We start from the raw sequence: 23,570 nt of genomic DNA, 5'->3' as shown, positions 1-23,570 counted from the left end.
ACACAGGGCTGAAGTAGTTTAGTGAAGTATCGGAATTTTAGAAGTGAAGTATGTGAAGTATGCAATGCTTTTCTGTTATGAACTTTTAGATCACATTTACAGGATCATGAATCGATGAACACACCAGGGCACACCCAAAGAAATTCCCAGATTTTCAAATTAAATTCAATACCCACTTAGAGAAACTAGATTCCAGAGCTATCCCATGGAGACTACAATCACATTACTGGAAAGTGGGAATTGATACTGAACTCAAGACAGTATTTAGGGAATTAGAACCCAGAAAAAGGAAAGTGTCTGCTAATTAAGTTTATCCCTGAAGGCTCTGATAAGAGAAGTTGCTACATGGAACAAATTTAAAAGCTGGTTAAAACTTTTCAGTGTATTTCTAGCCTTCACTTCACATAGTGCTCCATGCGATGGCAGCAGACCCTGGAGAAGGAAGGAAGCATTCATGAGGGAAGTCAGCAGAGTGGTTCTCTAACTCCAAGAACTGGCTGAACAACTTACAGGCATGGACTGAATGTTTGTGTCCCCCGTCTCCTCCCACCACCACCACCAAATTCACATGGTAAAGACCTAAACCGCGCCCCCCATGTATTGGTACTTGGGGATGGGCCTTTGGAGGTGAGCGGGGTTAGATGAGGTCACGAGGGCCTTCATGACGGGGTGAGTGCCCCACAACAGGAGACACGAGAGAGCTTGCTCTTGCTCTCCATGAGGACCTGCAGAAAGGGCTGTGTGAGTGAGAATGTGGCCATCTACAAGCTAGGAAGAGTCTGCACCAGAAAATGAACCGTGACAGATACTGATCTTGGACTCTCCAATTTCCAGAACAACAAGAAAATAAATTTCTGTTGTTTATGGTATTTTGTTATGGCAGCCCAAGCAGACCAAGACGAGGCATTATCTCATTATGGACTTGGACACACATTCAAAGTAGGTGTTTTTTATTCCCATTTCATACATGAGAAGTCAAGCTTGCAAGTTTACATATTGGCCCATCATTAATGGAGATGAGACTTGAACCCAATCCTACCTGCTCTAGAGTCCACACTCACCACCAGGATGCTAGCCTGCCTCTGTGGATACGTCTTTCTATCTCTGTGTACTCAAACCCCAGCATGGTCTTCAGCATGCTGCAGGCTCTCAATAAATGCTGAACGGAACCAGGTTACTCTGATAGGATTCTACTTTCTCCTATGGGAATTGACCAACCTAGTCAATGTTTATCTCAACCTGTGTCTGCTCTCTAAATTTCCTTCCAGGCCTAAGCTAGTTTTCAAAATAACGGTAAGATAATGACCTGCTGAAATCAAGGCATATTGCTCCTGTGATCTACAGAGGGAAACTTAAACCCCATTTCAAGAGAGTTGCACAGTGCGTTGCTCTATTTAAGCATATTTAAATGTTGGGAGTCAAATCATACCTTTCACAGCAAACCACCAAAAGCTGACAGATACTTTATATGACATGTTAGGGAAGTAAGACTGAGCCCCCTTCAGCCCCCTACATCTGAGAACACATAGGAACAGCTGCAAGATGGGGAGCTGCATAGGAGCAAGGCCAGAACGCATGAGTGCTGGGTTCAGAAGTCAAGGGATTATTCATCTTTGTGGCTGAACTTCTGGTCTTGGTGACTCAAGGGATAAAGACAAATGGCAACAGTTTTAGGAAAAATATTAAGAGAACATATATCTTTCTTGGAAAGTTGGAAAACTATAAGCACATAGGTTCAGTGAAATGATGATCAAGTAGGAAAAAAAATCTAAACATACTTGAAAGATTTTTTTCACCAGCGAGAAGGAAAAAAGTTCTCTGATTTGGTCTGAGAAGGAATTATGTCAAAGCAACGGTTCTCAAGTGTGGTCCCAGGACTACCAATATGAGCATCACCTGGAAACTTGTAGATTATCAAACTCCATCCCAGACTTGCAGAATTAGAAACACAGGAGATAGGGCCAGAAATCTGTATTTTAACAAGCCTTCCAAGGGACCCTGATGCTCAAGTTTGAGAACCATTGTTTTTTTGTTTTTGTTTTTGTTTTAGTTAACTGTAGATAGATTTTTTTTATAATTATGTTATGTTAGTCACCATACAGTACATCATTAGTTTTTGATGTAGTGTTCCATGAATCATTGTTTGTATATAATACCCAGTGCTCCATGCAGTACATTTTAAAGTAACACGAGGAGGTGGCCCTCTTCATATTTCTTCATCTCTAAGTTAAGAGAGCTTGAATAAATCACTAAAATTATGTCCACGTTGAGATCCAAGAATCTAAGGCAAAGTCAAAAGTAAGGAATAAAACTGGGTTTTAGGAAACTATTCTGGAATTTAGAAATATTGATTGTGAATAGTCTCCATGAAAGTCTAGTCTCCTTAGGACAATATCTGACTCTCCAGAAGTGACTTGGATTAAAAAGAGATTCTAGGGGTGCCTGGGTGGCTCAGACGGTTAAGCGTCTGCCTCCAGCTCAGGTCATGATCCCAGGGTCCTGGGATCGAGCTCCACATAGGGCTCCCTGCTGAGCGGGGAGCCTGCTTCTCCTTCTCCCTCTTCCTGCTGCTTCCCCTGCTTGTACACACTTTCTCTCTGTCAAAAATAAATAAAATTCTTTTTTAAAAAAAAGAGAGATGTATCAACTACCAACTACCAACAACTACCTGTCATTGAAAATAGAAGGAGAGATAAAAACCTTCCGGGATGAACAAAAACTAAAGGAATTTGCAAACACGAAACCAGCCCTACAAGAAATATTGAAAAGGGTCCTCTAAGCAAAGAGACAGCCTAAAAGTAACATAGAACAGAAAGGAACACAGACAGTATACAGTAACAGTCACCTTACAGGCAATACAATGGCACTAAATTCATACCTTTCAATAGTTACCCTGAATGTAAATGGGCTAAATGCCCCAATCAGAAGACACAGGCTATCAGATTGGATAAAGAAACAAGACCCATCGATACGCTGTCTGCAAGAGACTCATTTTAGACCCAAAGACACCCCCAGATTGAAAGTGAGGGGGTGGAAAACCATTTACCATGCTAATGGACACCAAAAGAAAGCTGGGGTGGCAATCCTTCTATCAGACAAATTAGATTTTAAACCAAAGACTATAATAAGAGATGAGGAAGGACACTATATCCTACTTAAAGTGTCTATCCAACAAGAAGATCTAACAATTGTAAGTATCTATGCCCCTAACATGGGAGCAGCCACTTATATAAGCCAATTAATAACAAAAGGAAAGAAACACATCGACAACAATACAATAATAGTGGGGGACTTTAACACCCCCCTCACTGAAATGGACAGATCATCTAAGCAAAAGATCAATAAGGAAACAAAGACTTTAAATGACACACTGGACCAAATGGACTTCACAGACATATTCAGAACATTCCATCCCAAAGCAACGGAATACACATTCTTCTCTAGTGCCCATGGAACATTCTCCAGAATAGATCATATCTTAGGTCACAAATCAGGTCTCAACTGGTACCAAAAGACTGGGATCATTCCCTGCATATTTTCAGACCACAGTGCTTTGAAACTAGAACTCAATCACAAGAGTGAAGTCGGAAAGAACTCAAATACATGGAGGCTAAAGAACATCCTACTAAAGAATGAATGGGTCAACCAGGAAATTAAAGAAGAATTAAAAAATTCATGGAAACCAATGGAAATGAAAACACAACTGTTCAAAATCTTTGGGATGCAGCAAAGGCAGTCCTAAGAGGAAAGTATATAGCAACACAAGCCTTTCTCAAGAAACAAGAAAGGTCTCAAATACACAACCTAACCCTATACCTAAAGGAGCTGGAGAAAGAACAGCAAATAAAGCCTAACCTCAGCAGGAGAAGAGAAATAATAAAGATCAGAGCAGAAATCAATGAACTAGAAACCAAAAGAACAGGAGAACAGATCAACGAAACTAGGAGCTGGTTCTTTGAAAGAATTAACAAGATTGATAAATTTTGTTAATAAATCTGGCACGTATTGAATGGAGCACTGGGTGTTATACACAAACAAAGAATCATGGAACACTACATCAAAAACTAATGATGTAATGATGTAATGTATGGTGATTAACATAACATAATAAAATAAAAAAAAAGAAAAAAGAAAAAAATATATATACCACAATTCAGGGCACCTGGGTAGCTCAGTTGGTTAAGCATCTGACTCTTGATTTCTGCTCGGGTCATGATCTCAGTCAAGTCTGTGGGATCGAGCCCCGCATATGGCTCTGTGCTGAACGTGGAGCCTGCTTGAGATTCTCTCTCTCCCTCTCCCCTGCCCCCACTTGTGTATGTGCTCATGCTCTCTCTAAAATAAATAAATAAATCTTTCAAAATACACACACACACACACACACACACACACACACGTTTCAGTAAAGACAATGAGTATAAGGCTGGGGAAGGTAGTAATGGTAATGATCTTAAGAGCACAATAACCTGTTGGTTTTTTTTAAATTAAAATTTGTATCTCCTCATCTTTCCAAAATGGAACGCTGAGATAAATTAAAGCATAAATTGAGATGAGGTGTTTTGTTTTTACTTAGGGTTTCCCTGGAAATAGGTTTTCTTCCCAAATTATCCATGCTTCAACATATTCTTTTATCTCCAATATCCTCATATTCTTATAATGTGAATTTGTGAAGCATCTCAATACCACTGCGCACAACTCTAATTTCTATAGATACATTGGGTAAGAAGGAGCCAGTGCTTAAAAGAAGAAAGAGAGAAAAATCCCGTGAACTCAGAAAATTCTAGTTATCATTTTCCACTTTATTTAAAATGTAAACCAGTTTTTTAAAAAAAGTATCAAGTAACAGATGCACATGGTAAAACCTTCAAATTACACAGAAAATAAAAGGAAACACAATGGTCTCCCTCCCACCCTAGATCTAAGTTCTGTTTCCCAGAAGCAATACTTAAATTAACAGTTTTTGGTATATCCTTCCAGAAATACACGCTGTACTGATTTGCTTTAATTTCACCTAATGACACAGTGTGTTCATCTTTCTGTATCTGCACGCGTTCCTATTATCTCATGCTGCATAACAAACCACCCCAAAACTTAGTGGTTTAACAATAGCAATCATGGCATTTTTCTCTCGTGGTTTCTGTGGGCAGGGATTCTAGAAAGGCGTGGCCGGGGGGTGGCCAGTCAGAAGGCGGCTGGAGCTGGAAGAGTGAGCTCCTGAAGCAGCTCAGGGCTGACTGGCATCTTTCTATCTCATGTTGTCCCAGGGCCCCTCTACGTGGTCCTTCCACATGGTCAAGGTCAGGCTAACTCACAGCATGGACTACTCCCACATCAGTCCAGCTGATGACGTGGAAGCCAGAGGCTTCAGGAGTGCACATTTCCCAACTTCGAGGTGGAAGCTATAACCCATTTTATGCCCTAACATACTCCACTGGGCAAAAGAGTCGCAAAAGCACCTTTGATTTCAAAGGCAGATCTCAATGGGAGGAGTGGAATATCAAGTGCACTCTCTCTGAGCAAACGCAATCTGCCACGGTACAAACCAACCGCTCTCGTTCTTCTTGTCATAGATGCACAGCACTTTCTTGTCATAGATGCACTATATTTTAATTAACCAGTCCCCTATCCCCCCCCTCAACCCTTTATAATTATTTTCCCTGATTTTGTGAAAGTCCCTTCAGATGTCCCTGCCTTCTGACTCATCTACACCAGGGGTTGGTAAACTATAGCAGGCAGGCCCACAGGATTTTGTAAATAAAGTCTTACTGGAACAGAAATTCATTTACACCCATTCATCGCATATTGTCTGTGGCTACCTACTTTCATGCTACAGGGTAGAACGGTTGAGTAGCTCTGTAATTGTGACAGACTGTAGAGTCTTGAAGAGCCTGAAGGACTTACTACCTACTCCTTTAAGTAAAAGTTTGCTGATCCCTGGTCTGTACTATTTAAAGAGATAAAACCCTGGTATCAGTCATTTGCATACCTTTAGTGATTGGTGTGTTTTAGGAAGAAATCTCAAATTACATAGACCGTAGGCATTTTTATTTGACTTGCACAGTCTTTTAAAATTTTTCATTTACGGGGACAACATTTAAAAATTGGAAAGTTCACATCAAAATCCATAATGCCCACTTCTCTTGGAATAGATAGTGGGGGCAACTCTGGATGCACACTGCCACATGACCATAAGCTGCTGGAACTAATTAATGGTGGCTGATGCTCTAGATCAGACCCAAGTCCTATACTCACAGTTCCCCACGCCTACCAGTCCCAACTATCTCACAGACCCTAAGGCTGAGAGTGAGCAGCCATTTTCACTGTGTTTTTACTAGATTTTTCCTTATTCCAAGCCTATTCTGCTCATTCATGTCCTCTGTTCTACTAGATTAAAAGTGGCCACCATCTATACACCTATGTTCAGCGCAGCATTATTCACAGTAGCTAAAATGTGGAAGCAACCCGTGTCCATTGACAGATGGAGGGATAAACAAAATGTGGTTTATACATATAATGGAATATTACTCAAAAAAAGGAAGGAAATTCTGACTCATGCTACAGCATGGATGAATTTTTAAAAAAATTTTTTTAAAGATTTTCATTTATTTGACAGAGAGAGAGACAGCAAGAGAGGGAACACAAGCAGGGGGAGTGGGAGAGGGAGAAGCAGGCTCCCCGCTGAGCAGGGAACCTGACGTGGGGCTCAATCCCAGGGCCCCGGGATCATGACCTGAGCAGAAGGCAGACGCTTAACGACTGAGCCACCCAGATGCCCCTGGATGAATTTTTTTTTAAGATTTATTTATTTTAGAGAAAGAAGGTGTAGGCAGGGGGAGAGGCAGAGGGAGAGGGAGAGGGAGAGAGAGAATCTCAAGCAGGCTCCAAGCTGAGCGCAGAGCCCAATGCGGGGCTCAGTCGGCACAACCATGAGATCGTGACCTGAGCTGAAACCAAGAGTCAGATGCTTAACTGACTGAGCTACCCAGGTGCCCCAACATGGATGAATTTTGAAGACATTATGCTAAGTGAAATAAATCAGTCACCAAAGGACAAATACTGTATGGTTCCACTTATATGAAATACCTAGAGTAATCAAATTCATTGAGACAGAAAGGAAAACGGTGGTTGCCAGGGGCTGGGAGTAGGGAGGAACGGGGAGTTAGCGTTTAATGGGTGAAGACAGTTCTGGAGATTGATGGTGGTGATGTTTGTATGACTGTGTAAATGTACTTAACGTACACTTTACAATGGCTTAAAAGGTAACTTTTGTGTTATGTGTATTTTAATACAGTAATGAAAAAAATTAAACAAAATGTTTTGATGACCACAAATTCTTTGCTTTTCTTGCCATTGAGAGGTGGAGTTGAATTCATTTAGTCTTTGAATCTGGGCCACAGTGACCCACCACTTACTTCTTTTACATAGAAGTAGAGTAATAATTGGGAAAAGAACTTAGTAAGTTCCCAACTTAGAGAAACACAGTGCACAGCTCCAGCTGCAGACCATTCCAAATAAAATCTAGCTCCTTCAGTAGATAATCCTTGCCCAGCACTGTTCTGACAATAATATGAAATTTACTTCACTTGGTACCCTTGAGACTGTTTGTAATGTCATGTTAATTTGTCCTTATTCATGAGATAATTGTCAATTATCATTTCATTAAACTTAAAATTCAAATGTGAAATTAGAAGACATCTGACAAAACACTAAGCTGAACCATTATGGTACTTTTTTTTTTTTGGCCTCAAATTAAGTATGGATATGGTAGACATTTTCCACAGCACTACATCAAAAATAGGACACATAGTTTATGGGCCCAAGAGACAGACTGAGAAAAGTTTCAAGAAACTATTTTAGTTTTATTGCTTCTGCCCAGTTACTATTTTCCCACAGGAGACCCCACTGTTACTTATGCCTCGTGGCCTTTGCCCTACTGGACAGCACCCTCAGCCTACAATCTACTAAAGCCACTTATGCGCACATCTACCCCACCCCCAAGCTGCTCATCCCTTCCCCTGTCCCTATGAGACCACAGACAGAACAGGGACCGTGACTTCTTCCTTTTATTTTTTACCCATAGCTGTCAGCGTAGAGTAAAACTCAAGAACATTAATGGAATTGAATTTTTGAACCTTGAACAATGAAAGAAAAACACACATGCCCCCCCAAAAGAAATGGTAATTAACTCGCATTATTAACCACTCCTCTAGATTAAATTTCGTGAAGGACTGAGAAGAACCACTACACATGGACCCTTCTCTGAAGGCACTTATGATCACATCGGGGAGAAAGAGCAAAAAATAGAAAGCAACATAGGAAGATATATAGAGATGTACATATTCACTCATTGCCTGAAGACCTTCCAGAATTCCTAAGAAAGAGAAATCAGTGAGGTCTGCAAAAGTAAGAAAAGGTTTTAAAATAGATGTAGAATTTGCATGTGGTGAAGGAGAACAAAAAGAACATTCTAAAAACACAAAAGGCATAGAAGCAGGAATGAGCCTTAGCACATTCCTGGAACAAAGACTCGAACAGTTTAATTAGAAAGGGGGTGCGCTGTGAGAAGAACACTGGACAGGTACACAAGACTGTCAGGAAACCAACATGCCCAAAGCCAAGGACAGAACTTGGAATGGCAGAGGTTCATGAAAATTTGTCATTAAAGGAAGGATATAAAATAGTTGCTTCAGTTTTTCCCAATGCACGGTTCTTAAAAATCCAACATGCTTTCCATATTTATAGTTAACTCATTATTTCATTTGGGGATGTCAACTAGAAAATCGGAGGCAAAGTCAAGTCTTCCTGTGACAAAACAGCTTCTTCATTATTTTTCCTACAAAGGCTAAACAGATGGAAAAGCAGTTTGAAGCAGGGAGTGTCTTAATTAGTTGCTCAAGGGACCAAAGCCTTCTGTGTGACTCATGTGAGTCACTTAAAATCAAGCCACCCAGAGGATGTCCTGAATTACCCAAGATGCCATCTGGAAATTAACTGAGCAATGTTTGGTCAGAACCAGGACTCTTCCCAGAAGATTAACCATTTGTTGTTTTATTCTGGTCTAACGGTTCCCTAGTGACCATTAGAAGAAATAATTTTGGAGATGGTAGAGAACCACAGAAATCACGTAACTCAGCATCCCCTCACTTTATAAAGAAGAAGGTTGGCACTGGGCAGTTGGTGGACTCTGGGTCCAGAGACCTTCACGGCACCTTCATGTCTCTCCTTTTTGAGAAAAACAACCCAGCCCATGTTGCTGTTACATGAAGCAGAAGACTTTTAGACAAGGCACCTCCCTGGGGACTGTATTTGCCACCTGGGTGACACAGTTTTACTCCTCTGTAGACAGAGGGTGGCATCAGCTCTGAATTGCCTATGTGTGGTAATACATTCTACTGAGCAACGTTTCATTATGATTAGAGGAGAGGAAACATAAAATGCAATTATCATTTCTATGTTAAGAAAAAAACCCTACTCTACGTTATACGAAAACAATGAATCATGGAACACTACATCAAAATCTAACGGTATATTGTATGGTGACTAACATAACATAATAAAATAAAATTTAAAAAAAGAAGAAAAAGAAAAGAGAATGATTGAAAACTAAAAAAACAAAACAAAACAAAAAACCCTACTCTATACACCTCCTAACAAAAAATAAACACGATGGCTAGAGTTCAGACAAAGGAGACAGACACATACGTAACTAACCCTCAGTGAGGTAACAATGCTCAGCACCATGCTGGTTGACTATATTGTCTATGTTCTTGATGCTCTGGCATTTGGGGCCTTGCTCCTGGAGAGGCTGTCCCGCCCAGGGCAAGCTAATTCCTAGAGACAGCAAACTACTCCTGTGTGAGCCCACCTTTGACACACAACTCACCCGTCCAGAGCCCACACTCCCAGCCACCTCCTTTGTCAAGCTCTCACACACTAAGCCAAGATTCCCCTTTCCCCAAGTCACCCCAGGGCCAGATCCCAGACAACCAGAGACCAGCACGGGGCCTCCTGTTCCTAGGGACTAGTGAGTATAAACTCCTTCCTTCGGGATGATCAGTTCCAGGTCTCCAGGTCTCACCATATTTGCTTATAACAAACCCCAGGTACAAATTTTAGACTACCTGCTATGAAGAAGATGCCAAGACATGCTCCTGCTACTGAGAGGTTAAAGGATGACAGTGAAAACCAGGCCACTATCTGTTAAGGACCATGGATACGCAGATACAAAGATACCCCCTGATTTTTAAAATACAAATTTTCTTTGCGTATGTGTCTGCCAGAGAGTGTCATAAAAAGGGTATCTAATTAATTCAAAAGAAAATCAGGCAAATCCCTGTGGCTCATGAGCTGGCGGTGATAGGAAACAAACAGCTGTTGCCGTCCACACTCTATTCGTTACTTAGAGAACATCCAGAGACCTTCAAATTAGCGTGGACAGCTAGAGCATAAACTATAAGGAGACTCACAGGATAAACTGAGGCTACAGAGGCTGACCACAGTCAGATCACACAGGGCCTTAGGTGTCCTTGCAGTTTATCCTATAGGTAACGTGCAGTCACCACAGACATTTGCAAAAGAGAATGATGCATTAGGTCTACTGCTGGGAAGAGCATTCTGGTACCAGTTGGATGTACTAAAGTTCATGGTAAAAAGGCATAATGCATGTTAAAGTAAGACTTAAAATTCTTAGAGATTTCTAAGAAAATCTAAGCAATTATATAAATATTGAAAGTCTTCAGGGTCAAGAAAATCTTCGAAACCAAAAATGAATACTCAAAGGCTGTAAAGAAAAGATAAACTTATTTATCACTAATGAACTTAAAACTACATGGAAAACATACCATAAACAAAGTTAATCGACAAATGACACATTTGAGGGGGGAATTCTACCAATTTGGAAGACAGAGTAGCACTCCATACAAAGATCTCTAACATACTGACCACTGGGGGATAAAAGACGCAATAGAAAGATGGGTACAGGACACACACGCACATGCGCGCGTGCGCACACACACACACACACACACACACACACAATTCACAGAAGAACCACTCTAAATGGCCAATAAATGTATGGAAAAAAAAGTCTAATAAGTAGTCAGGCAAATGCTAGTTAAAGGAGCAATGAGACAGCACTTTATATCTAAGAGAATGACAACCCAAAAAGAGTGATTATATGTTTGCTGGCAGAAACAGGCATATTTACCATTGCTCATAGAAATGGAATTAATACAGATAGTATTAAGAGCGATAGTATTCAAAAGCAGTCTGACATCTCTCAAAATGTGCAACGTTCATGCACTTTGATCCAGCAACCTTTCTATTGAAAATCTAGGCCATAGACTAAAAAGCACCCACATAACAGAATAATCAAAAAAAAATTTTTGCAGCATTTTTTACAGAGGCCAAAAAACTGGAGACAAATTGAAACCTCATCCAATTTATTAAGCACAATGCTTAATAAATTACGGTGTGCCAACAACGTGGAATTTTTTTCACCATCTAAAAGAATGGAAACACAGGCCAAATGACATACTGTTGATTGAAAATAGTAAGAAATGGGAAAAGAGACCAGTATTTGACAAGGCAGCGTGTGTGTAAAGAGCACACACAGAAGCCAAATGTGGGACTCAAATCCTGGTTCTGTCACCTCTTCCCAAACATGTAGTCTTGGATGAGTTAATTCAATCCCTCTGAGCCTCTGCTTTCTCCTCTGTAACACCTCAAAGAATTGTACAACGTGACACACTTAGAAAAATGCCAGGCCCACAGCAAGCCCTCAGCCAGCCTTAGCTGTCATTATATGATCCCCCTGTTTGAAAGCAAGGATCAGAAATCTCATATATGCAAATGTCTCTGTTTCCGCCATTTTCTTCCGGCGTGTTCTTTTTCTCAGTGGTACCTGTCATCTCCTCCGTTACTAATACACTTATCATTTATTTATTCACTTTGTCTTCTTTGTCTATCTCTGCCCCACTTTAGAATTCAAGGTCGATGAAAGACAGGGTCTTTGGTCTGTCTTGTTCGTTGCTGTATTCCCAATGCCTACGATGCGGGGTAGATAGTAAGCATTCAAAAAAAGAAAGATCAGTTGGAATAGATGCATGCATGAGCGAATGAACATGTGTACAGGTCTTGCCAGCCTATTCTCCAGGAGTCCCTGGTATTTCTGCACATTTTTTCAAGCAGAGGCACTAGCTCCCTTTGTTCTGAATTGTCTTTTCAAGGATGTTTGGATGGTGAACAGCTCTAGAAGAGTGAGGGGGGAATCTCCCTCCAGAGCAAAGGGGAAGCTGGTTTAATATCTAGAATAATAAAGAGAACGTGCCCGACCAGGGACAAAGATCAAGCAGGCTTGGTCCTCATAAGAGGTTCCCTCCGTGCAGAGCTCCTCTCCTGTGTTGGTGTCACCAGGCGCTCTCCGTATGACCATACGGGAACAGGACGGGGCCCAGGAATGGTACAAACACTGACACTCCGGCACTGCTATTCTGTGAGCAATAATCGCCCTCTGTCTCTGACCCGGGGGTCTCCTGCGTTCTGCTGACATGCATGCAATGGCAACAAACCCACAATCCTTGGCTTGCAAGCTGGGGAAAATCCAGACTTTTCACAGTTCTTGACATGTTTGTGTTTGTCTGCGTCTGTCTACAATTACGTGAATGTGGAGAAAAACGTGAAAGAATGATCACGAGGTTAACAAACTTGGGAGGATTAGGAGAAGGAAGGGGGAGGGGGAAGCCAAGCAGGGAATAACAAGAATACAAGATCCCAGCCCGACAAAGATGGTAATGACCGTGACATGGGTCACGCTGAAGCTAGAATTGACTCAGACACCGCCCAGGTGCAGAGAGGCCCTGGAGGGATGCCTACCTCCTGAAGAAGTGCTGCCGAATCCATACCTCGGAATGGAGACTGGTTCAAATAAGCTCTTCAAGTTCCTGAACACTTGCCCAAATTCCAATCTGATAGCCTCCAACACGCACCGAGAGCCTCGCTCAACTCCATTCCATGAAGCTGTGCGCTACCACTGTGCATTCTTTGCTTGCTTTAGTTGTTTACTTCACTACAAAGCCTTTATTTCTTGTGTAAGAATGCCATAAAAAGTACAGGTTAATTCAAGTTTTTTATTTTTTTGAAATGCTTTGAAACTCCATCCTTTGTCCTTAGAGCCCTACGGAAAAAATCAGGTCTCTTTCCAGACAGAAAAGTCCACTTCAAGAAAGCCTTATAAAAGCTACACTGTTTAATGTCAGCATTCTTCTGCAAGCAACTTTACAAGCTTTGGAGGAGCTGCAAGCAAAGCTAGGGCCTGATCCAAAATACATAGAGTAGTGAGGGAACAGACATTGAAGATGCCCCCGGAACATACATACCAGCCTTTGCAACAGCCGGGCTTGCCTTGGCAACCTGCGTCCAACCTATAAGAAGAAAAGAGTCATGAAATATGATTGTGAGGTCATTCTGAAATGCATTACATGAGGGGAGTTAAAATCGATTCAAATTCACAGAAGAGACGGTCCATCCTGAAAAGCAGACTGGACCTTCGATGAAGGAGCTGCTGGGCCAGAGCGAGAACCCACCCCCCTCAGCCCGGGTTGACTGCTTCAGCCGTGATGGTGTTACCTCATCACCTGTGTGTTCTTCTGTCTGTTATGGGAGTATGAAATGACAAGAGCAAAGAATTCATCAGAATATCTGCACTCCATTTTATTCTATTTCTGGCTTCAAAAGAAGCTCTTTGCTATTGTGTCTATTACAATGAGTAAATGTATTCAGTTCTTCTCTGAGGGGCTCAATTATTCAACTCAAAACTTTAGGAAACTGCAAGCAAAACTGAACTTACCTTGAATTTTCTCACTGTGTTTTTTCTGGTTATTTAACTATACTTTGCCACACGGGGAGGAGGGGCATGGGAAGGTGATAAAAATCCTCATTTAAAAAAAAACTTGTATTAATTAATCAGCCACTCTGGACTAATTTAAAAGTCCTAGCTGGTTGTTGAACATTATTCATAGCAAATCACTGTTCAAATAAAGTGTTAACGACTATTGCTATGAGTAATAAATCATCCTTTCTGGAGGGCAATTTGATAATGTTGATTGAAAACTTGAAAAATACGCTTGGACTTTAGGCGTATCTTTTTTTTTTAACAGTGAAAGGATGTGTAACTTAGAAACAATATAATTCATTCACTTAAAGTGCACAAGTCAATGTTTTTTAGCATATTCGCGGAGTTGTGCACCCATCACCACCACCAATTTAGAACACTTTTATTATGTCAAAAAGAAACCATGCACCCCTTACCTGTCACCTCCTAACCAATAATCTACTTGTCCCTGTGGATTTGCCCATTCTGGACATTTCAGAGGAATGGAATCATACAATATATAGTCTTTTATGACTGAATTTTTTCACTTACTTTTCAAGGTCATCCCTGTTGTAGCATTTATCAGTACTTCATTCCTTTTCATGTCTAAGTAAAATTCCATTGTATGGATATAACACATTTTCTTTATCCATTCACCAGGTGACATTCAGGTTTTTTCCAGTTTTGGGCTATTATGAATAACGTGAAACTTTTATAAACATTCACATGCAAGTCTTTGTGTTGGACATAAATATCCAGGAGTAGAGTGCCCAGGTCATATGGTAAATTTCAGTTTCACTTTTTAAGAAATTGCCAAACTGTTTTCCAAAGTGGCTGCAACATTTTTCCATTCCCATCAGTATGCATGTCTTTTAATTTAGAAATTCTACTTACAGAAAAGTACCATAAAAGGAAAAAAAAATAAAAAATTTTGCAACTTTTAAAACAATTGCTAATAATTAGAAATAGCCTAACATATCTTTAAAAAAAGGTCTGGTTCAGTATATTATTCAGTATATTCAGTATATTATGATACATGGATTAATTACATGGCTATAGAAAATAATGACGTGTGGGGTGCCTGGGTGGCTCAGTCGTTAAGTGTCTGCCTTCGGCTCAGGTCATGATCCCAGGTCCTGGGATCGAGCCCTGCATTGGGCTTCCCTGCTTGGCAGGAAGCCTGCTTCTCCCTCCCCCTCTCCCCCTGCTTGTGTTCCCTCTCTCGCTGTGTCTCTCTCTGACAAATAAATAAATAAAATCTTTAAAAAAATAAAATAAAACAATTGTTAATAATTAGAAATAGCCTAAAATATCTTTAAAAAAAGGTCTGGTTCAGTGTATTATTCAGTATATTCAGCATATTATGATATATGGATTAATTACACGGCTATAGAAAATAATGATGTGTGGGGTGCCTGGGTGGCACAGTCAGTTGAGCGTCTCTTGGTTTTGGCTCAGGTCATGATTTCATGGTCATGACATCAAGCCTCACTTCAAGCTCCTCGCTCAGCCCAGAGTCTGCTTGGGATTCTCTCTCCCTCACCCTCTCCCTCTGCCCCTCCTGCTCGAGCTCGCTCTCTCTCAAATAAATAAATAAATCTTTTTAAAAAAGAAAAGAATGGTGTGCATCTATATTTATTGGCATCAATAAACGTTCACTTTACTGGACTTCAGTGCTGTCCAGCAAACATTTCTCTAGCTGTCTACCAGAAGAACTGCATTTTCTGGGACCATTGCGAAGGCAGGCGGCCATGCAACTAGCTCCAGCCAATAAGTGAGGGATGTAAGTAGCATTCGTCACTTCCAGGTCAAGTGATTTAATTACAGATGTATGATCCTAGAGAACTGCTTTTGCTTTCTGGTACAGTAATTAGCAATGTTTGAAATGGTAGCTGCTCATCAAGCCCAGCTTCCCAAGTGACCACCATCAGTCCACGATGGACAGGTTGTGGAAGCAAGACATAAATGTGTGGTATTTAAGACACTGAGATTTTTAACATTGTTACCACAGAATAACCTAGCCTAACCTGATTAATATATCCATGACACATTTTAAGTGACTAAATCTGGTAATAAAACATTAAAGAAGGGAAAAATGAAGGGGGGGGATTTGAGGGGGAGACGAACCATGAGAGACGATGGACAATGAAAAACAAACTGAGGGTTCTAGAGAAGAGGGGGTGGGGGGATGGGTTAGCCTGGTGATGGGTATTGAGGAGGGCACGTTCTGCGTGGAGCACTGGGTGTTATACGCAAACAATGAATCATGGATCACTACATCAAAAACTAATGATGTAATGTATGATGACTAACATAACAAAATAAAAAATTTAAAAAAACATTGTAGTTAACATGATCTAATTTTCATAAGCATAAATGTTTCTATGTGTAGAACATGCACCACAGTGCTAATGGCTGCTACCTTTGGGTGGTTGAATTCTTTTTCTTTAAACTTTCCTGTATTATCTCAGTTTTTCACAAATTAACATGCTTTACTTCCGTAACAGAAAAAAACAATAAAGATATTTCTGTTGGGTAAACTAAAGTCGTAACAGTAATGTTTTAATCCCTATCCTCCTTTGATCTCCCCTGGAAAAAAAAATATAGATACTATTGTAAATTATCATTATAAGCCATTACAGAGCCTCCTATTCTATAGAACACGCAACGGGAGAAACAGTACAGGATTTAGGTTGACACCCACCACCCTGAGTCCAAATGAGAACAAATTAGTAGGACGATACTGGTTTCTCTCTCTAAAATGAGGTTTTATGCCTGAGACACTGTCCACGGAAAGCCAGAATAAGTATTCTGGGCAAAGTCTTCACCAGCTCTGCAGGTTCATGTCAGGTCTTTCCCTTCCTCAAATTGTGGAATAGGCTGGGGACCGCTTAACATCTCAAGGGTCAGAAGGAAAGCCCAACCTCTCTCAGGTATTATGATCTGTGATTGATCTCAAGTATTTTCTTTGAAGTTTCCACCTCTGTAAAATAGGTTTTCCAAGAAAATAAACAAGCTTTCAGGAGAACAAGAGAAGTTTGTTTTTCATTTTTGAGATGACTATCTGATGTCTCAGGGGATCGCTACGGCAACGCTTCAGTCCAGGTTTAAAGGAGATTGAACCAGAATCAAAGCTTCCCGGTGAAGACAGATTCCTGGTGCCAGTGAGGATGGGACACCAGTGAGGATTGGAACTGGAAATGACACCAATGTCATCATCGTTGTTTTTAGTTAGGAATTCCTGATCCCTTTTATTGCTCGAGTGTTTCCCAAAGCCTCATAAGAATTTGGGAGTGGGGTTTCAGGACAGATATGTAACTGACTCCAGCTCACTGTCAAGGGTGCCATGAGTAGTAATCTCAAGAGCTTGGGGTTCCAAATCACAGACTTAGGAGATGGCCCAAATAAGATTCTTTTTATTCTTCCTGAGCTGAGCTTATCCAGCATTGGAACAGAAGATGTCCAGGCCACAATATTTATTGAGAAACATAAGCCATGATCCTTGCCATCAAGGACCATACTATGTAACTTGAAAGAAAAGTACTCATGAAAACTTAATAGAGAGGGTGGTTTTTGTAAGTTACAAAGGAAATGGAAAAAAGTAGAGTTTGCTCTGCCCCTGAGTGACCTGACCATGAGAGGCTCTACACTAGAGGTATGGTTGAACCAGTCATGCAGGCATTTGCTGGAGTGGGACGAAAGGGCAGGAGAAACCGATGGAGCATCAGGTTCAATACAGGAACTATTCTGAGAAATAGCCTCAGAGATCTATACCACCGCCTCTCCAACTCGTATGGACCAAGCGGCACTCACCACCAGGAGGTAGAGGGTTGGTGAAGATTTCCTTTGCACAAAAAATGTAGCAATAACACTGTCGGGGCTGTGGAGTCTATAATCCCCCATCTACACTATCATAGTCCACCTATAGGTAAAATATGGTGGGCATTGCTTAAATATCCATAATTTGAGTAATACGGACTGTGTTTTCCCCCCAGATTTATCACAGCGTTGGATCAGTATTAGAAGAAAGAGAAATACCCTTAGAACTTTCCAAAAGGTCCATAAATGGGAAAGAGCATGGGAAGAGAGGAAAAGAGCGAACCCTAATTCTAACCTGGGTGAAAGATACTCAGAATATGCAGAACACAGACATCCCCTCTTGGCATGATGCTGTAATGACCCAGACTGACTGAACAGAAGTGTCTGGGTCCCATAACAGATCCAAAGGATGCTGCATTTGGGCCAACCTCAGCCACACCCTCATCAAGGGACAGAAGGGGTGAGTTCCTACAGGGCTCTGTACTAGGAACCTACTTACCATTTGGCCCCTGTCTGCTGAGGGGGTTCTGGTCCTGAAACCAAGAGACAGGAACTCAGGAGTCTGGGCCTCAGAGATGTGCTAGAGGGCCTGACACAAAACCTATGGCCACAGGTTGGAAAAGCACTAGAGTCGCCTTCCATCACCTGGGCTGAGAACAATCCATCTGAGAAGACTCCTTCCTGTTTGGGTAATGACATGCTTCGCACAAAAGTCTTATTCCTTTAGAGTAATGTTGCTGCAGGATGTTCAGCTAATCACAGCTGAACATCCTGCATTTGCAATTCAGGGGCACCCATAATCTCAGCCATGGAAGAAGAAACTTCACTTTTGGGCTACAATTCCAAACAATTTCCGAGTCGTTTAAAAAAAAAAAAAAAGGCAACTGGCCTTAGGCAAGTCACTGTTCTTTTCTTCACCTGTGAAAAACAAGGGAAATGGACTTTGCCTCTAGGAAAATAAGGAGATTAAGGAATCCCGCCCCCCCCCAAATGCTTAGGTCTCCTTCCCATGGCCCCATCTTCCTAAATGGAGCCAGCCAGCTGGTCATTAGCTACAGGGAGATAGCCGGGGTCTCCGACTGGAACCCTGACAGCACAGGAGGCAAGACTGCTTTCAATGAGCATCCGAGGTGTGGGGGAGATCGCTGGGTAGGAAAATGAAGTCACATACAATTCATGGACCCGGTTCTCAATACGTCCCTCTCCTCCCTCCCTCTTCCACTCAATGAAACAAGAGATGGCTGGTTTGGGAGTGAGTAGATCTCTGGACCCTCTCCCACAATATCCTCCTTCCCGTTCATTTGACGACTCCTTTTTAACAATCACACCCATGCCCCTAAAGGAGACAGCCCTGAGTGGTTTGGAGCTCACAAAATCTTTTAGGGACTTTACTTTTTTAAAGAGTTAAGAACAAAAACAAAAACAAAAAATTGTCTTGATTCTTGATTTGTGTTTCCAAATGCAGAGGTTTGGTTCTGAGTGGCAGACTCAGAAACGAAAGAAGACTAAAAAACGAAAACTCCAGAAATTGTCAATTCAGGGAATCAGAAATGTATCCCCACAATCGATGTGGTACCACAAGCATATATTGAACACTATCCGCATGCCAGAAGTTGCAAATAAAAGTTACATTGAAACAAATTCTATTAGGTTATAGATATGAAAGTGGCTTGGTCTTTGGAGGAGTCCGTAAAGCCCAGCCCTGGCATTCAGCACACCTGGGTTCTAATCCAGGCTCTGCACGGGTCACTAGGGTCTGTCACTTCCCCTAGGGGGAATTCTGTGGTTCTCCTGGAAAGTAAGCACACTAAGAATTTCCCTGCAGTGGTAGTCAGGGAGATTTAACCAGGCGGTCCATAAACAATAAAAATAGCTAATATTACTTTGGTGCTTACTGAATGCATGCACTCTGTGTGAATTAACCCACTTACTCTTCACAGCAACTGTAAGAGAAGAAGTGGGTTTATTATTATTATTTAGAAGCTAATAAAATGTAAGCTTCAGGATCCCTCACTTGAACAGTCCCTCAACAGTGGCTGATGTCTATGGTGTTTGTCAGCCTTTAAAAAGGTGGCATTTGTTGTGATCTGTTTATCATCCTAAATAAATGTTCTTCTAGCACCTAATTTTTGTGGTCATAATTTGATATTCTTTCTCTTCAAGAGGGCTCTGCCAATTATGTAAACTTGACTTGCCTCTAAAAACCCGGATCACCCCTGCCAATGAGAGTAACAGTTCTATCTTGCAGATGATGAAACTGAGACCCAGAGAGGTTAAGTTACTTGCCCAGGTACACACAGCCAGTTAGTGCTGGGATGCAGACTGGCTCCACTTGGAGGGCTCTTCACCATATCCTTTATTGCTTCTTATTATTTTTACATAAAGCCACTAGCAAACTCTGTGGGACATTAGGAACACTCAATAATTAGTGGCTATTGCTATTTCATAAATTAAAAACTGCTTTTGTAGTAAGAGGAATACAGCCCTATCCTGATATAAGGAAACAATATCAATCTGAAATTTAGGAAACAGATAAATCTGTTAACAGGCTGATTTTATACAACAGACTTCCTTTTTAATATTAATTTCCTGAAAGATTCTTTTAAGGTAATAATATTCTACATGTGGTTGGTGGATCATCTGTATCAGAATTACCTGGGCCCCACCCCAAACCTAATGGATCTAAACTGAAGGGAGTGGGGTGGGGGCTCAGGAGTCTGCATTCTTTTTTTTTTTAAGATTTTATTTATTGATTTGACAGAGGGAGAGAGAGCACAAGCAAGGGGAGCGGCAGGCAGAGAGGGAGAAGCAGGCTCCCCGCTGAGCAGAGAGCCCGATGTGGGCTAGATGCCAGGACCCTGGGATCATGACCCAAGCCGAAGGCAGACGCTTAACTTACTGAGACACCCAGGGCTCTGAGCCTGCATATTTGATGAGCTCCCTGAGTGCCCTTTTGCATACCAAAGTTTGAAAACCACTGCTGAGAGCAGTCCGTTCCTCTGGGTAATATCTTCAAATGGGGTGGAGGGCCAGAGGGGAGGAAGGAACTTGAATTTAAGGTGTTATTAGTAATATTGCCAATTGAAGGTAAGCAACAAATAACAATTGCAATGCAAGCTAATAGGCATGTTCATGGACATTAAAATTTACATAAAATTGACATACTCATTTACATTTATAAATTAAGTCTACATATAATTTTGAAGACCAAAATTATGGAGAATAAGCACTAACTCGATTGCTAGGTACTGTTTGAAGTTTCAATCTTCAAGATCCTTTTAATTAAGTAATTTCACCATCTCCATTCTAGAGATGAGTGAACAGAGACTCACAGACAATAAGTAACTCTCCAGAGAGTGCAGGGCCAGGATTTGGACCCAGGAAGTCTGGTTTTGGAGTCTGTGTTCTTAAATCCTACATCACACACACACACACACACACACACACACACACACACACACACACACAGGTTGTTGTTGTTTTTTTTAATAGAGATAAAGAGGTAAAATTTGCAAATTTTCATAGAATTTCGTATCTTGGGAATTTCTGTCTGGGTCATTTTCAAGATGTACAAGTAGTGCTGTGGTTTGAAGGCAGCATGAAATCGCTAAAATGGCCAAACCCATGTTATTCTATGCAGGAAAAGTTTAGTGTTAAGCCTACTTGCACTGGCAGATGTTGGAGCTTTAATCCCTCCTCCTAGCTCATAAACAGAATCCTTGTTTCGGTTCCTCCCACACTTTCCTCCCTCCGCCCCCCCAAAACTTTCAAGCTCTTTACCCCAAATTCCTTCCCTCTGCGCTTCAGCAGCCCAAGCCTGATGGCAAGAGCTAACAGTAAGTACTGACACTGTACCAAGCACTTTAGGAGTATTAACTCTTCAATCCTTAATACCCTATTGTTTCCCACAGTTTACAGAATTGGAAATTGAAGCAACCAGTAAATTGCCCAGCATCCCAGAGCTGGACAGAACCAGGAAATCAAACCCCGGCCGCCTGACACCAAGCCCAAGCCCTTAAACACTGACGAACACATCTAGCATTTATTGAGCGCCCACTGTACACCAGGTCCTTGACACAAACTAGCAGCTGGCTCCTTAAAGTATGTTCAAAAGGAGCTATATTCCCTGCAATGACCAACCAGAAAGGAAGGCGAAGAGAAATTAAATAGCCTGTCGGGCCACACAACTGTGAAGGGCAAAGTAAAGACCGGTCTTTCTTTCTGGATCCAAAGCGGGCACTTTCCCCCCTCCACCTCCCAGCCTCCTGGACTCTGCCCTGGTTATTCCTCCTGACGACCCTATAAGAGAAGTACCATTTCTTTCATTGTGCAGAAAGCACATCCATGCGCAAAGTCAACAAGAGAGTAACCGTCTTCCAGATCTGCTCTTCAAAGCAAGCTGCTAGAAAAGTATGTCTACTGATCTCTTGTTCCCATCGTGTGAAACACGCTTTAAGCTAAACAATTTTAAAATAATTTAAATGATACATGTGGAAACAGCACCAGGAGATGTAGATAAGCACTGCCTACTTTAATTGGGACACAGCCATTTCCCCCATAAGGTCTTTACATTGATATTTTTGTCAATTCGTTTCGTATTTTTCAAAAAGCTTTTCTGTTCCTCAGACATGGCAATGAGATTTCATACTTGCAAGTTTTTATCCACCTGTGAGGTTAAGCCTTTCAAAACAAACTCGGGCAGATGCACAGAATATTAACTCCAGTAAGTGAGCCCTTGGTTTTTGGTCCTCCCTGACCATCAGGCCACTTTGAACTGCTAACCCATTGATAAGAACCTGATGGGAAAGTCGAGTTCCCCTGGTTTTCAGATGGGGAAAGTGGAGGAGAGGTTGCAAGTTCTAGATTGTGCTTTTTTCTCTGAACAGCTAGGAACAACAGTAACAACACACCACCCCATACTTGCATCTTAAAGAAGAAACTTTGTTATTGGCTTGGGGCTCTCTCTCTCTCTCAAAACAGAACACCGCCAACAAACAGGAGCCAAGATTTGGTTCTGCAGAGCTTTCAAGTCCCAGACACAATTCTGCAGGAAAGTTCACCAACCAAACTCTCGCCAAGAGTGACCAACAGTTGGAGAAGCTTGCGAGCAGAAGGCTGGGGAGCGCAGAGGAGAAGGGGGGACTATGTGACAGGAGGTGGGGGTGATCCCTCCCCTCCCTGCGTCCAGGAGCCATTCAAGGGAGTCTGTCCAACAGCCACGCGCCCGAAGAAAGGCGGCGGGAAGGGATGGCAGTCTGCGCCCCGGGCCATCTGTAGGTCCTCCCAAATCTACTTACTTGTTCCGAAGTGTCATCCCGGGTCCGCGCGTCTTCCAGAGACCCCGCGCAGAGCGGCAGCCCCAAGCACAGCCCCAGCAGTAGGAGCATGGCGGGGCCGAGAGCGCGTCAGTGGCACTGGGACGAGGCGGGACGCGCGCAGGGGACAGCTCCGGGGCGCCTCGGCGGCAGACGTGCTCCGCCCCCCTCCGGGCCCCGCCCCCGCGCGCCCCGCCCCCGGCCCGCCCCGCGTCCACCCGGGGCTCAGTCGGGGGCCCTCCCGCCCCCCCCCGCCCCCCCCCGCCCCAGGGAGAGGCCCCGCAGGCCAGCCTCACCGCGACCCCAGCTCGCCCCCGGGTCTCCTCCGCGGCCCGCCCTTCAGCTCCGCCCTCCTCGCCCCATTTCCCTCAGTCGCCTTCTGCCGCCACCCGCCCTGAAGGGCTTGGGACACCTGCCACCCGACGCCCAAATCTTTCTCTCCTGCAAGGTGTGAAATGCTTCTTCTCGGACTAGCTTAAGTTCCTGTGGCAGTAGGATACAGGAGTAGCCAGCCTGACGCGCAGTACACTGCCCACCACCCCCTCACCTGCTCTATATACCACTCC

At 42.4% G+C, this 23,570-nt stretch overlaps 1 protein-coding gene across 2 annotated transcripts in view; it reads right to left on the bottom strand.

Annotated features, from left to right (window-relative positions):
• ITIH5 (inter-alpha-trypsin inhibitor heavy chain 5) overlaps nt 1–23,143 on the bottom strand; it is a 78,657-nt gene extending 55,514 nt beyond the window's left edge. For both annotated transcript variants that reach the window (XM_073879938.1, XM_025853562.2), the window contains exons 1-2: nt 22,987–23,143; nt 13,377–13,421 (exon numbers count right to left, since the gene is read on the bottom strand). In XM_073879938.1, coding sequence (XP_073736039.1) covers nt 13,377–13,421; nt 22,987–23,076 — 135 coding nt within the window. In that variant the 5' untranslated portion in view covers nt 23,077–23,143. The remainder of the gene's footprint in view (nt 1–13,376; nt 13,422–22,986) is intronic.
• Between the last annotated feature and the right edge of the window lie 427 nt (nt 23,144–23,570).

Source organism: Callorhinus ursinus, unplaced genomic scaffold (genome assembly GCF_003265705.2).
Source record: "Callorhinus ursinus isolate GAN/ISIS: 27379988/994484 unplaced genomic scaffold, GSC_fseal_2.0 scaffold36, whole genome shotgun sequence".
In the NCBI taxonomy this organism is placed as follows: Eukaryota; Metazoa; Chordata; class Mammalia; order Carnivora; family Otariidae; genus Callorhinus; species Callorhinus ursinus.
This window is presented reverse-complemented; position numbering and strand designations above follow the sequence as displayed.